This window comes from Choloepus didactylus, chromosome 3 (genome assembly GCF_015220235.1).
Source record: "Choloepus didactylus isolate mChoDid1 chromosome 3, mChoDid1.pri, whole genome shotgun sequence".
Classification (NCBI taxonomy): domain Eukaryota; kingdom Metazoa; phylum Chordata; class Mammalia; order Pilosa; family Megalonychidae; genus Choloepus; species Choloepus didactylus.
The window spans coordinates 38,708,630-38,724,331 of NC_051309.1; the positions used below are offsets into that span (position 1 = coordinate 38,708,630).

Here is a 15,702-nt window from a genome sequence, read left to right on the forward strand (position 1 = left end):
TGGTCCCTTAGAGGGTTAGAAGCATTCATGACAGGAAGCCACCTGTGCTGGTTTGAATCTGTTAGTACCCAAGAAAAGCCATGTTATTTTAATCCAATATTGTGGACGCAGATTTACAGTGGGTGGGACCTTTTGATTAGATTATTTCCATGAAGATGCACCCCACCCACTCAAGGTGGTTCTTAAATAGCTTACTGGAGTCCTCAAGAGAGCTCAGAGCTGACAAAGACCCAGATGCTTGGAGATGCTAACAGAAAGCCATTTAGAGATACTAAGCTAAGAGACAAAGCCCAGAGTTTGCCCTGAGAAGCTAAGTGAGAACCCACAGATGCTTGAGGAAAAAGCCACTGGAATCAGAAGCTGAAAGCAATGCAACCCGGGAGTAAAGGATCAGCAGACACCAGACATGTGCCTTCCCTGCTGACAGAGGTGTTCTGGACATCATCGGCCTTTTCCTCAGAGAGGGTATCTATCTCTTAATGCCTTAAATCAGACATTCTCATGGACTTAGAACTGTAAATTTGTGAATTAATAAACCCCCATTGTAAAAGCCAATCCATTTCTGGTATTATGTATTTTGGCAGCTTTAGCAAACTGGACCACCACCCTCAGGCTGAAGTGATAAGAAAATACTTCACAGAAAAAACAGCTTTTGAATTAGTCCTTTATGAATAAAACACATGTTTCTAAAGTAGGAAAAAAAACATTCAGAGGTGCAATCATTCCATAAATCTGGGAAAGAACAGTGTGAGGAAAATCATATAAAAGGGAAAGTGCAGAGAACGTATTTGGTTAGAGAGTCAGATTATATGAGGTTAGAAGATGGAATACAAGACTGCAGAGGCTAAGTCACAGGAGTCTTCCATAACAGGTTTTCAAGAATTTGTACCTTTCTTGATAAACCAAAAGGGAGTCATTGGAAGATCTTAAACAAGAAATGTCAAATGAATGATGCAGAAAATAAATGTGAACACAAACTTTATATATGTAAATTCTAGTGGGAAACAAATGACAGATCTCTTTAAATTAGAAATATGAGCTTGAAAGATTTAGTTCTGTTGCATTATCATTACTATAATCATTGATTAGCTTTACTTTTATAAATGAAAATGGACAAGTTGGACAAGCAGGCACAGATATTGTCTTTGAAGGCTTATAACAAAGTTGTGTCAGGAAATCTTGACATTCCTATTCATTTGGCAAGAAATAAAAAGCATTGGATTATACTGGTCTACTTAGTCCAGTTCAGGTTCACTCTTCTGACTTTGAGATATATCATTACCTTCTGTGACATCCTCTCTGCTATAAAAGAAGTCTTGCTGTTTATCAATTATAGGGAGACATCCACTGGAAACAAATTTGGGCCACAGAGTGAGTGACTTTTGTGACTCAACTGTTCATAGACTGGAGCTTGTGTATGGTGCCAAGTGGTTGGGCTGTTTTTTCATTCTTTCTACTTTTATCCTCATGTTAGATCAGGGAAGAAAAATATTATTGTGGGATTTACCCAAGCACAGGTAAGGAGCTCCAAGAGATGACCTATTTAAATACTACTATGGAGTGATTTTCCAGTCTGTAATTTGGTACCTTAGTTGTCAACTACAGCCTTTGTAACAGACCTAAACTCAAAGGCTAACTGGACACCGGGAGCAGCCGTATATACATATATTCCTTCTACTGTCTCCTTTGCATCATCATCATATTTATGTGCCAAGCACTGTTCTGAGCACTTTATATACATTATTTCACTGAATCATCAGAACAATCCTATTGGGTCAGTTCTATTATTATACCCTTTCCTTGCTACCCTTTCTACAAGCACGGAGCATTAACTGACTTTCCTAGTTAGTTAATGTCAGAGCTGGTGTTGGAACCCAAACAGTCAGGTTCTAAAAGCTACCCTCATAGGCACATATTGCCTTTTAATGACTGTTATGTGTTTGAAGAATATATGTCCATTTAAAAAATGTATTAGAGAAAGGATGTCATACCTTCTAATAAACATGTACACAATAAATCTGAGATAGATAAGGTAAAACTATTATTTTGAAACACCATTGTTTCTTGATGAAGAATTTCTTAAACCCCAAAAAGTATATGATGGACTGAGTACTCAGAGTCCACTGGAAATAAGAATACACATTAGGCATCCTTTTCATTTAAAATAAATGTTTTCTAGCCTTAAAGAAAGATCTTTAAACCACACAAGCCAGGCATTTATAGAACAAAAGATCTTCAAAACTCTCAGTGCTAATCTATGAAATTAAATATAAACAGAAAAAAAAAAATGGAGTTTCTAATAAACCATATCAACCACTGTCTATTAAAAGCAAAACACTGTGAAAAGAAAACAAGATAAAGACACTAAAGGGGGGAAAATATGGTTGAGGGGAAGAAAGAGAGAACAAAACCAGGATGCTATTATTCAATTCTGTACTTAGGTTTAACAAGAGCTATCAATCTTTCTTTTCATGAACACTAAATTGAGAAGGAAAAACAAAAAAGAAAAGGAAAAATACAGAACAGTCTTTATAACCAGAGGCTAGAAGAACTTCAAATTCTGAAAACCTGAAATGACAGTCTGAAGCCTCTGTAACTCTCTGAAACACTGCATGAATTTTATTCTCAGAATTTTTTCTCTGTTTTTAATCATTTTGCTCTATGGCCATTCTGACAAGCACTGATGGAGTGGTACAGTTCACATGCTGGCCTTTCAGAGGCAAAGGTGACAACCATACTTTAATCTGTAAATCTTTCCAACAATTCATTTTTTTCCATAAGGCTGATGTTCAATAACAGTACTACCATTGCAGAATCCTGAGAGATAAAGGAAATAGAAACAAACCCAGAACTTTTTGCATGATTCAACCTTTTCTTCACTTTGAAGCAGGCTCTTTATAAACAAAATATGCTCTGCGCCAGTGATTATATCTTTTTATGTCCAGATCAAAAACAAAAATTAACATTTGACAGATTTTTATACTAGTGGTAATTTGATTAGAGAAATGGTTATTTATTTAATAAAAAATTATCATGTGGCTACTATCAATACTATTTCAAGCACCAAAGATGTGATAATCCTAAAAAATGCCAGAAACTATTAATGCCTTTAGTAGGAATGGGAAAATAAACAAATGGAGAGATCCTCTTCCTGTGCAATAAGTGAGATGATGGAAATAAACAGTGCCACATGGAAAGGGGGAGCACACTTTAGCAGGATGTCAGAAAGACCTCTCTGACTATGTGTCAATTTAATGAATCAATAAAAATTGAGAAGGAGCCAGACTAGGGAAATACCCTCCTTTCTGAATGAACAGCAAGCACAAATACAATAAAGAATGTGGCACATTACATGAACAGAGAGGAAACCAATATAGTCTACCAGTGCATGTGCATGGAGAGGAGTGATAGGAGATGAAGGGGGAGGAGTGAAGTCATTTGGTCATAATGAGGTTATATTCTGGACTGGGAAGCCACTGAATGTCTTTAAGCAGCAGAATGACATGATCTGATACACATTTTAAAAAGATTACTTTAAGGCTGCTTTGTGGAGAATATTTGGAATGAAGCGAGGGCAGATGCAAGGAGACAAATTTGGAGGGTACTGTAACACAGGCAGGAGAAGATGCTGACTGCAGGTAGGATGGGATCAGTAGAGCTGGAGAGTAGTCAACTAATTCAAGATCAATTTTGAGTTTGAAATGATAGAACTTGCTGATAAGTTGGACGGAAGAATTGAAGACAATCAAAGAATAGTTTGCAAGGAGATTATCTTCAAGTGAAGTCATTTCTGTTGTACTGCATAGCCAAAATACAAAAACTCAGTGTCATAGTACTTAAAATAGAATGTTCCAAAATGAAACATACCCTCATTACATACACAGAGAACGCACCAGCTTCTGTTTTTTTTTTGCAAAAAATTTTAACCAAAAATATCATAGTTGATTTCCAAAAGACAAAAAGAAAGAATTACTTAGTTACAACAGTTTAAAACATCAACTTAAACCTCAAGTGATTAAGGAAAATAATTTATTTCAAAAAAATATGAAAGCAAACTGTTAAGTATATAGAAGCCACAATTGTCAAAAAACAATGACAGCTTATTTTCAGTCTGCAGAAAGCTAATGAATTTTTGAAAAGCTTTAGAAAGAAAAATGTTGCATTTCAAGTACTGTAGTTAATCTTTGTACCAGTCAAGTAGTTTGAAGGGTGGGGCTAAGATCTCCTACCATTTAAAATAAATATTCCATAGAGCTTGTAAACTGACTTATAAGCACATTAATTGCCTTGCTATTCAATTATTTTAACCACTGTTAAATCAATTCACAGACTACTAGGTACTTTTTCCCATCTCTTGATCAGTTAGCTATCTACTGTTTAAGGATTAAATATTGATAGGAGCAAAAAGAAGATAACATCTCCAAAAAATCTGCCATTTATTATTAATTAGGAGGGCATTAAAAACCAATTGTTAAAAGTACCAGAAACATTTAAATTCATAGGCATAAAAGGCTCTGCTATCCTAGTATCATCTGGCCATCACAACTTTATCAAGGCCAAAGTGTTATACTAATAACACAAGCAGGTGAAATACTCTGCCTCATGCTGAACCACTCTGTTTTCCATGTGAAAACTGGCATAATAACAACTACCTGCAGAATTTTTAGGAGTATTACAATTAATTTATGTAAGACACCTAAAACAATGCCTTACACATAGTAAATGTTCACTAAAGGATAACCATTGTTTACAGAAAAATCTAATAAAGTATTGTTTATCCCAATATAATTCCGTTTTTAAATATTTTTTGTGGGGATATAAAAGGATCTATACTGAAATAATCACCTCAAATGCACAACTGCCAGGATCAATACCCTGAAGTGAGTTTTTCATCCCAATGTTCCTTTGATCTTGTAATACAGCTGTATTATATACAGTGCTTAGGGAATTAACACTATATTTCTGAGTCTAACTCTCAACATCCACCATCAATTACTATTTAAGCTCTCTTATACTCTGTTTTAGTAAGTAGGTCTCATTATATTTTCCTGTCTATGTTTTTCAAATGGGTCTGAATGTACATGGAATGAGCATGCAGTGTCTGTCTCACTTACTTTATCAGCTTAATACTTAATTAGCACATCTGTCACATGGAGTTGAATGAATGGACAGATGGACAAATGCTCACCATGACTCTGCTCAAACACTTCCCCAAACCTAGAATATGTTTTTAAATTAAATTAATTCCCATCATTCTTTTTGAAACCATGTCTAAGCTTTTTATTTAGAAACATACACATCAAAACAACTTGAACTATTTGATTTCACTTAGCAGTCTATAGAATGTGTACTGAAAACTTGCCACTTCTTCCTATGTGCTCACATTTATCTGTATTATCTCCTCTGTTGGGGAAAACATCCCTAAGAGAAGGGGCTAGCTTTTGCATTTCTTTGGAATAACCCTTAAAACCTGAAATAGAACTGGTTGGTTCTAAGGTAGGCAACAGTGAATTCTGTTGAGGATTTGCGCAACAGTCCAACCCAGTGGTAAATCCCAGCTGCAGTGAATGAAATAATACCTACCTGAAAGCATTTATAAAGCCTCAAAAAATATTTCTTTATTGCAGGATCAAATCTAACATCTTAAAGGTAAAAATAAAAAATAAAAATTTAAACCTAATTGTTTTGCTAATGGAATAAAGTATTATCAGGTAATAAAATCTAAAAGGAGCAGAAAAGATACCTTCAAGCAGTTTTTTCTCTGAACAGAGTTTAGAAGCAGCAGAAGGCGCTTGATACAAAAAGTCACAGAGGAACGTAGACTGGGAGGATTCCTGACTTAATCCACCCTCAGAATGAATGTCATGTTGTGGGAAATCTAGAAAAATTAAAGAGAGACATTTGAAATATAAAATGTAAATCACTTTTCCCTTAACTTATAAATATGTAAGTCAGTTTTGAACTAGAAGACAAACTATTTCAAATTTACCACATATAAATAGAAATGGTTTAATACACTTTGCAAAAAATTCCAAATAAGCACTTAATTCGTGTTTATTATTAGTCTGTGAAAATCAAATATCATTTTGGTGGAAATTATGTGGTATTAACTATTTTAATTGCCCATTTGTAAGATTACAGAAACACAAAAGACTTATTTCCTAAACGTTTTCTAAACATCTTTTTGGTAATTACATTTTCCTTTATTCTAATGTTTATTTCCTGTTTGAGAAATAAACAGATTTGTACTTCTCCCCTTTCAGGAATATACTAGAAGAGACAAAGAGAATACAGAGACAGTGACTAACCTGAGAATTTGTTATGATAGAGAAATTCCATTTGCAGAGTTTGCCCAGCCTTCTTGGCCAGCAGATAAGGGGTGCTGTGCATGGGGTCTCCGGTTGCACACATGACATCTGCTCCACTGAACAGCAATGCCATTGTCTCCAGAACATCTGGTTTCACTACAGCAGCACACAGAGCCTGGTCGTCAAAAGAAAATATGCCTTTTAAGGGAAGAAAATACAATTCTAACTATCAAAATGAGTGAACGTCTGCTAATTCATTTATCAGATGAATTTTTGTATTCCTCTTTCCCTAAGAAACCTAATAATAATTATATCCCAGACTAGGCAATGGTCATGGACACAAAAGGCCTGTTTTGTACGGATTTAAATAACAACCCATGATCCCCAAGTCTCGATTCATTGTTTCATTGATGTGATGTTCCAAACCTTCCAATCCATCATAATTGCTTTGGAAGGCATTTTTATGCTTACATACTAACTATGGTGGTGGCTGATAATCAGGAAATTAAAAAACATTTCAAATGCAATATTGAAATATCGACAAAATGTTTTGTTGTATGAATGTCTGTAATTGTGGTGTTTTAGAGTTCTATAAACCCCAGAAGCACATGTTTTTAAACTTAATCTACTTCTGTGGGTATGAACTCATTGTAAGCTGTTTTAATGAGGTTACTTCAGTTAAGGTGTGTCCCACCTCAATCAGGTCTTAATCCTATTACTGGAGTCCATCTGATTGGTGAAAAATAAATATCTATTCAAAAAATATATATTATTTGTAAAAATTATTCAGTGACATTGAGTGCCATTTTTAAGAAGCCAGATGTATAGGTAAGTCACAATTTAATAGACATTCCTAAAATATTCTTAGAAGGAATACAATTGCTAGCACTAAATATAAAACTTACCTAATGGCTTAGCTCACAGAACTGTGACATCAAAATTTACTCACTGGCAAGATTTCCATCACCATCAAAGAGAGACAAGCAACTGGGGGAACATATTCTCATTCTCCAACCTCACCAATTACCTCCCCAAAACCACAGCTTACAATTTATATACTTATTTATAGATGTCTGGTACACAGAATTAGATTAACCATAATCCTCCTTGATTTACAATATTCTCATCATTGAATATATGCATGCTTAGTGTAATTGGTCAATTATTTTAATAATGTAATCAGCACCAATGAAAACATCCCCCAAAATAAAATTTAGTGTTTTAACAATAATGTACATCTAACTATATGATTCTCAACACCCTATCTCATCCCCCTGGCTCTCCCAATCTTAGATAACCATCCTGAATCCAGTAATCATTTGTGCTATTACATTAAAATCAATATGATCTCATGTTATTAAGATCAACATGTACAAAGAAGAAAAAATTCATTTTCAAGTAGACTAGAAATATAAATCAATTTTATATATCTCACAATTTCAAGAGAAGTATAGAAAATTACTTTTATTTATATTCCAAAACGTTCCACATAATGTTACTTGCCAGGAGAGCCTTAACCAATAAGCATTACCATTAAAAAAAAATCAAAGAACTGAGAACCATGAAAAAATATGCCCTCTCAGCATAAAAAAAATAGGTATATAAAGTACGTGCTTTAAATATCTAAATATAGAAGAGCCTCCTAAAACATGAGAAATTGAAGCAGCAAGGTAGAAAGAGAAAGGGGAAGTACTTAACAAAACACTGCCAAAATAGTGAAGGCAGAATGGACTGCATGGAATAGGTACAAGGCCTGGAATCATTCATGCAAAAGCCAATGAAACTTCAAATTAACAGCTCTAAGGAAATCATAGTGTGTAACAATCAACTGAGTAAACTACATCAATTTTGACGACACCAAATCAGCAACATAAGAGCTGAAATTATGTTCAGTATATTGACCTTAAAATAGGGAAAGTTGTCAAAGCTTTAAAAATAATGAGGCTGGGTTAGCTGGAAACTTCCGTTTTGGAGGAAGATTTTATCCTTTGCTGCTGCTACTAGATCCTTAAGGGTTAACGATGGGGAAAAACCACTGGTAAAAGCTCTCATAAATAAAATTTCACTAAACGTTAATTTTATCTAGTAGTATCAGGTTTTTTTCACTTCTGACTAAGAACGTTGGTGCATATTTAAAAGGATATTAAAACCCATGTTGTGTTTTACTGAATACCTTATTTAATTCTTCCTTCGTGAGAGACGCCAGAAGGGTTTTTCTGAATCTTCCTTCCTTGTACTTGTGAGTGATAAAGTTTTTTCTCTTTTCTACTGGTGAGTCCATGTGTAATTCTTCATCTTTTTGAAGATTACCAGCCCAGAAGTCATTTGCTCTTTTGTTTCCAATGACAATAAAAAGCTGAATTGTCCAAAAGTCATAAAGCAAAGCAGTTTATAAAATATATTTGGATTTGCAAAAAGCTAACATTACAATTTAAAGCTTATCTTAGTATAAAATACAGAAAAACTCATAAAAAACTCAACTCTTTCAGGAATTAGGAGTATGAAAACAGATATGACTTAACTTGCTTGTAAGAATGTGAAAAATAGCTTGGAAAGAAAGCACAAGCAACACAAACTGCAGCAAAATAACATTATTTTTTGAAGCTCACATTGTGATAGATTCATTTCAAATGACTGACTATGTGGAATAATATTGTCTAGAGTAGTAGTGGCACATGAGCAGAAAATGGAGACAGCAAGTTGTATAAGATCACAGTAAATAACACAGCATGGCTGAAAACAAGAATTGTGAATTTTGCCAAATGTCTTGTCATAACTTCATTTTAAAAAATATTTTATCCATATTGGGTAAAAGGAAAAAAAAAAAAAAAAGGAAAGCAAATTCTAGCTTAAAAACAAAAACAAAAAACAAACCAAAACAAAAAACTGTCAATCCTTTAAAAGAAGCTATTACTATTAAAGAATCTTGTACTTTCTATTTTTAAAATAATGTCTTACTTAGGAAACATTCCGAAAGAGTTACTACTATTAAGCAGGTTATACTCCATTTTTGCAATGTGGTGAGACTTTATCAAAGAACTGCTAAATAACTCATAACTATCTTTTAAATTACATATATAACTGCTTGTTGAGCTGCACATCGAGAACTGACACCTTTGTGTATGTATGTTATATTTCATAATGTCAGAAATGGCTGAAGTTGTGGAACTGAGACCCATGACATTCTTTGAAATTTGCTAACAACTTGTGACATCATACTTTGAAAGTTATCACTGTTATGTGTATGTTAAAGTTCATAATAAAAAAAAAAAAAAAAAAGAAAAAGAGCTGCATGTGGCCCCTTTGCATGCTTCCTCCACTAAGCTATGCTAATCACCACCAGAATTAAATCAGACTTACCTCAATGAGTTCATTGCTCCAAATACTGGCATCCATTTTTAGACTTCTAACCTTGGAATCTTTTGGTCCTAAAGATCTATGTTGCCCTGAAGTTAAAAAAAATTACATTTTTCTTTTAATTTGTATGCAAATTTATTTTATTTTTTAAAGAACATATGTGTATATATGTGTATACATATGTGTGCATACGTTTATCTTTTCAGCATAAAACAGATCAGTATCTACTTTCCTAAATGCCAATAACACTAAGGGTAGTGGTGATAATTATATGGAAATCATGATCACAATGAAGATAGCAGCAATCATCTTCATCATGACCCTGCATTTGCATAAAACAACCCCTTTCACAATAGGTTGTTTTTTTCCCTCATTTGACAATTAGCTAGAAATTGTAGGCCACTGAAATCCTTTTTTAATGCATCTGGTTAAATTATATGTATGTAGATACAGATATTATTGCACTACTATTAAAAAAAATTAGGTACAACTCTAACAAAATGTGTCATAAATATCTGATGTGGATTCTATTTTATCTGGAAGAGAATGGTAAGACCCTGGTATTCTATTCTACTAGATTCGATTCTGTTGAACAAACCATCATTCACTGATTACTGGGCACTCAGTCAAATGTCAGATGCTTTCTAAGCTGTGAAGAAAACAAGGGTTTATAAGATATTGTTCTTGACCTTAAAGGACCTTTACCTTAGGAGCAATGAGAATTCTTTCCTCTCTCTATAGTAAGAAGTTCTTTTCCTCTCCTTTTATAGATGGAAACTACTAAGAGCCCAAAGCCCTTGAATTCCCAAGGCAGGAATTTGCATAGGTTTGCATTTTTAAAGACTACCTACAAGCAATACCGAAGGAGAGCAAATTTAGAAGCAGTAGGAAGAACTGAAAGGGACTGCTAGAATAGCCTAGACAAGAAATTATGTGAATCTGCATTGAGAAAGCAGGAGGAGAAATGGAACGGAAAGGAAAGATTTGGAGATAGTGAGAAGGTATAACTGATGAGATGTGGGCTTTAAGGAAAGAGGAAGCATCAAGAAGGTCTCCCAGGTCTTAGACATGAGAGTAAAGTAAATAGTATTGCTTCTGATCTAGACTGGAAATACATGAGGCTACAGAGTTTTTATAATGCTCTGGGCAGCAATGGGAGCTCCATTTTTGACATGTTTTTGAGGTATCTTTGGCAAATTCAAGTAGAGATCCTAGAAGGTAGTTAATTATGTAAGTTTGAGGTTTAGCAGCATTAGAGCCATCTGCTTAAAAATAAGTATTGAATTCATGTAATTAAATAATATCATTCATGGAGGATAAAGTGAAAGGGAGCTGAAGATGTAACCCAAGGGGACACATACACTTCAGGTGCAGGCAGAGGAAAAGTAACCTGAAAAATATGACCAGAGTGGTAAGAACACTAAGAGTACTAAGAGAAAATGGTATCCTTCAAGTGGAAAGTGAATGGGATGTCACAGAGAGACAGATTGGTCAAGTGTTAAATGCTGTAGAGAAGTTAATAAACATAGGAATTGATTACTTAGAAATTGATGGGTAAAAGACATTGGCAAATGTGGTGAAAAGATTTTTACTGGCAAAGTAAACAAAGAAAGGTATTACAGGATGCTAAAGAAAAAGTAGGAAGTTAAAGAAATAAAGAAAACACATGCAAACCACTCTTCTTGCAAGTATCCTGTCTATGAAAGTCAAAAGGGACAGAGATTGACACACAGAAGGAAATCAGAAGTTTTCAAAAAGCCTGCTGGTACTAGGTTAACAGAACAGACCTACGCAAGTTTATATGCTGAAACAAAAGAAATCATGGTTGAACACTTACATAAAAGAATGAATAAGTGATGGAGTAAGGATCCTGAAGAAGGAGGAAAGAAAGGAAGCCTAAGTTAAAAGAATTGCTGTAGACACACAAAGGTTACCTCTCCCAGTGGGATTGGGAAAAGAAAAGGATTGGAAAAAAAAAAATGAATGCAGATAATTTTGTAAATATGAAGTAGAAGGTGATTAGTTTCTGGCTTTTTTTAGTTGCTACTGATGTTGGTAATTAGCTGCTACTGATGTTGGTAATTAGCTGGTGAGGAAATCTACCTTAGGATGACAAGAAACACAGTCAAATATTGCTCAAGAAAAATATTAAGGATTTGGAACATCTGACCCCACTACTTATTGCCTTTGCTCTACCTGACTTGGGTACCTCTCTCGTGCATTCTCTCACTGATCTTATACTCACCTCTAGTCTTGCATTTCTCTTCAACTGTGATTACCAGTTATATATTTCTGGAGAAAAGACCATGTGTTTTTCATCTTTTTAATCGCCAAGACCAGCACTGAAATTGGTGAATTTTGCAGGGAGGGAGGGGAATGTGCTGGAAAACTGAAGTAAAGCTTAGGTTATGGCTGACTTTCTCCAAGACTTCCATGATCAAATGTCTAAGCTGGGGTCCATTTCCTTTCACTCACCTGGACAAATTTCTCAGCTCCCAAATAAACTGAGATGTCAGGTGGTTAGGTGTAAGGTCAAAATAAGAAAATCAGTCATAGTACTGACTATTTTCATAAACGTCAATATTCTCATAAAATGCTTCTAAATAAAAACAGTCATTGTAAGAGATACTGGATCTGATACATAAAGTTTAAAGCTGAAAACAACTTCATGTGAAAAACACACCTTACAAAAATGGAGGAAAATGGACAAATCATGCAAAGATGCAAATTTGTTCATGGTGCATTCTAAAACACACTCACCAAAAATTTAAAAATTTCAGCCTTGTCTTTTTAAAATCCATACATGCATTACTAGGCACAAAATATGATTAAATGCTTAAAAATCCATTTTTTTATCTTCATTTTATTGAGATATATTCACATACCACGCAGTCATACAAAACAAATCGTACTTTCGATTGTTCATAGTACCATTACATAGTTGTACATTCATCACCTAAATCAATCCCTGACACCTTCATTAGCACACACACAAAAATAACAAGAATAATAATTAGAGTGAAAAAGAGCAATTGAAGTAAAAAAGAACACTGGGTACCTTTATCTGTTTGTTTCCTTCCCCTATTTTTCTACTCATCCATCCATAAACTAGACAAAGTGGAGTGTGGTCCTTATGGCTTTCCCAATCCCACTGTCACCCCTCATAAGCTACATTTTTATACAATTGTCTTCGAGATTCATGGGTTCTGGGTTGTAGTTTGATAGTTTCAGGTATTCACCACCAGCTACCCCAATTCTTTAGAACCTAAAAAGGGTTGTCTAAAGTGTGCGTAAGAGTGCCCACCAGAGTGACCTCTCGGCTCCTTTTGGAATCTCTCTGCTACTGAAGCTTATTTCATTAAAAATCCATTTTTACATCTAAGTCACACTTAGCATTTTAGAATTGTAAGATATATCTGAATTTGATTTAAATGTAATATACTTCCTCAGGTTTTATTTTTCACAACCATTAGCTGTGACATATTATATATATATGACAATAAAGAGCATTCAGTGCAAATCTGCCACTAAGCAGCGATAAGCATAACTTGTCACTAATTACCTGCACACTTCTTACAGATGACAACACAGAGATTGATGGATGCCCAGTCAGGATCTGGGGCTCTACAATCTGCACAACTCCTGTTGGACTCATTGAACCAAATCTTCTCAGCTACTTCATAATCAGAGAGAGTTTCTGCTATCGATTGCTGCACAGCTTCAATCCACTCCTGTTTCTCTTTTTCAGACTCGGCTGTAAAGCTAAAACAATTAATGTTTCTGCATTATTGATCTTCCTTGTAAAGGCCAATTAAGCAGTGTGTTCAGTTTCCATATTCATTTCACTCACAAATTAAATAGCAGATGAAAAATATGCCTTCCAGGGAATTCTGGATTGTCTTTTCTGTTAAAAATCATCTAATTTAACAAACCGATTTTTTTTTTCCTTTTACTTTTCCTCATTACTTATGACTTATTTTACATATCTTGAACTAAAATTAACATGCATTTTTCCGACCAGGATATTAGAAGTACCTTGTTAGGTCAAAAGTTCAAATATGAGATCATGTTTCATAAGCAGTGGTTATATAATAAGTAAAAGATGGGCAGAGTTAGGACTACTGATATATTGTGCCAAGCAAGTATTCCAAGAAAAACTGAAATGAAATTATCAGAAACATCCACCAGAAATTGTGAATTTTTTTCAGGCTTAAATATAGATCTTTTTTTTAATTATTATTATAAGAATATCCACATGGCTTTAGGAAGCCAAGTACTCAAAAAAGTTTTAAGTGTTTTCCATTCTAACAAATTTCTAACTCATTTTTAGTCATGTTCTGATTTATTCTAATTCTTAGTGTTTATTAGGTGCCTGAGTGAAGGGATAAAACATTAAACATTAGTTACCTCATTCAAGAAGTATTTACTGAGTATCTGCAATGTGCCAGGGAATGTGCTACAGTGCTATGTGCTAGGTCAATATCATGCAAAATCAATCTACATGTTAAAGTTTTCTGTTCTTAAGATGAAAATCTATTGGAATACAATGAAAATAACAGATAATTAATATATTCTAAATAATCCATAAAAATAATGAGTGGGATACATGAATAACATTTTTTCTTAAGCAAGTATGATTCTACCATCCCTGCAATATCGATAAACTTCTTCATGGGTTTTGGTGCTACATAGAGTGGTCATAGCCAATATCAGTAGGTTGAATTGAGGCTAGCTAAAGTATGGTATGCATATGTGAAAATCAAGCTTACTTATTCTTTATGCAATCATTTCTTTCACAAGATTTGATCTAGTGGATGCATTTTGACAGGTAAAATGAGCAACAGATTTGGTAGTATTTTTGAAATTGTTAAGTAATTGTTAGTCCTTCCAAGGTCTATAGCAGTTACTTCTGACCTGCACACTACTTTATGGTGTGTTGACTATTTGTGACAAGTGAATTAATGTGGCTTAACACAATAGATACTGACTTATGCCTCTTCTGTGTACTAAAGCTATGGAGCCATCATAGATCATTAAAACTTATTGAGGACTTTATGTTTTCCATTTCATTGTCATAATGAAGCTATTACTAGAATACAATAACATAAAATATATAATTAAATGCTAAAATATTAGGGTCAGTAAGTACTGTGAGATTCATTAAATTTAGCATCATTTTGGGCTGAAGTTCCTTTCAGGAAATCATTATGGAGCAATTGTAATTAGGGACTGATCCTAAAGAAAGGACTGTATTTATTTTGTTTTGCTTTTTAATTTTAAAATTACTTTATCAAATAAAAAAAAAAATTCCGAACAATAAAAAGCAAAGCAATGGGAAAAACAAATATCCTGAAATAACTTCATCCCTTTCAATATACTCCTACCATACCAAAAGAAAATCAACACATCATAGTTATATCTGAGCATTCCCATATCATTAAGATCACCCTCAATATCTTGTCTGTTCTTATTAGATTGTATTCAGGGATTGTATTTGATTAGGCAAGAAGACAGCAAATAATACAGCTTAAAGATAACATAATATGTTCTTTTTATTCTATTCCTTTGAAATGTGAGACCATTTGCCACATATCTGTTGATAAAAATTAATATATTCACCAATTCTAAGAAAAAGAAGTGTTAAGAAATGTCCCAAATTTCATAAAATAAATATTTTGACAGGTTACATGATTATCCAAGTCTATTTTCCAGAATATATTTTTAATATGCTGGCTAATAAATTAGACCAAACGGAAAAAATAGTAAGACAATTTTATTAAGTGTCCTATAAGAGAGAAAATCTCTAACTAACATTGTAAAGCTAGATGATCCAAGCTTTCCCATAATAGTACAAATGCAAAATGTTTTAAAATTGCTTACCTAAAACTCCTATAGGGAGTGATTATTTCAAAAGATTGTTTCACAGTTCGATCCACCTGCTTTACATTTGCTACATTCATAGGGATTATGGTAATACCAAGTCCACTCTTAAAATCCTAGTTTGGAGAAAAACATAAAAGAAAAAAAGAACTATAAA

At 33.9% G+C, this 15,702-nt stretch overlaps 1 protein-coding gene across 5 annotated transcripts in view; it reads right to left on the reverse strand.

Annotated features, from left to right (window-relative positions):
- ARAP2 (ArfGAP with RhoGAP domain, ankyrin repeat and PH domain 2) overlaps positions 1-15,702 on the reverse strand; it is a 269,972-nt gene that overhangs the window by 104,096 nt on the left and 150,174 nt on the right. For all 5 annotated transcript variants that reach the window (XM_037829549.1, XM_037829550.1, XM_037829548.1 and 2 more), the window contains 6 exons: positions 15,546-15,661; positions 13,228-13,427; positions 9,669-9,754; positions 8,482-8,664; positions 6,309-6,483; positions 5,744-5,878 (listed from right to left, as the gene is read on the reverse strand). In XM_037829549.1, coding sequence (XP_037685477.1) covers positions 5,744-5,878; positions 6,309-6,483; positions 8,482-8,664; positions 9,669-9,754; positions 13,228-13,427; positions 15,546-15,661 — 895 coding nt within the window. The remainder of the gene's footprint in view (positions 1-5,743; positions 5,879-6,308; positions 6,484-8,481; positions 8,665-9,668; positions 9,755-13,227; positions 13,428-15,545; positions 15,662-15,702) is intronic.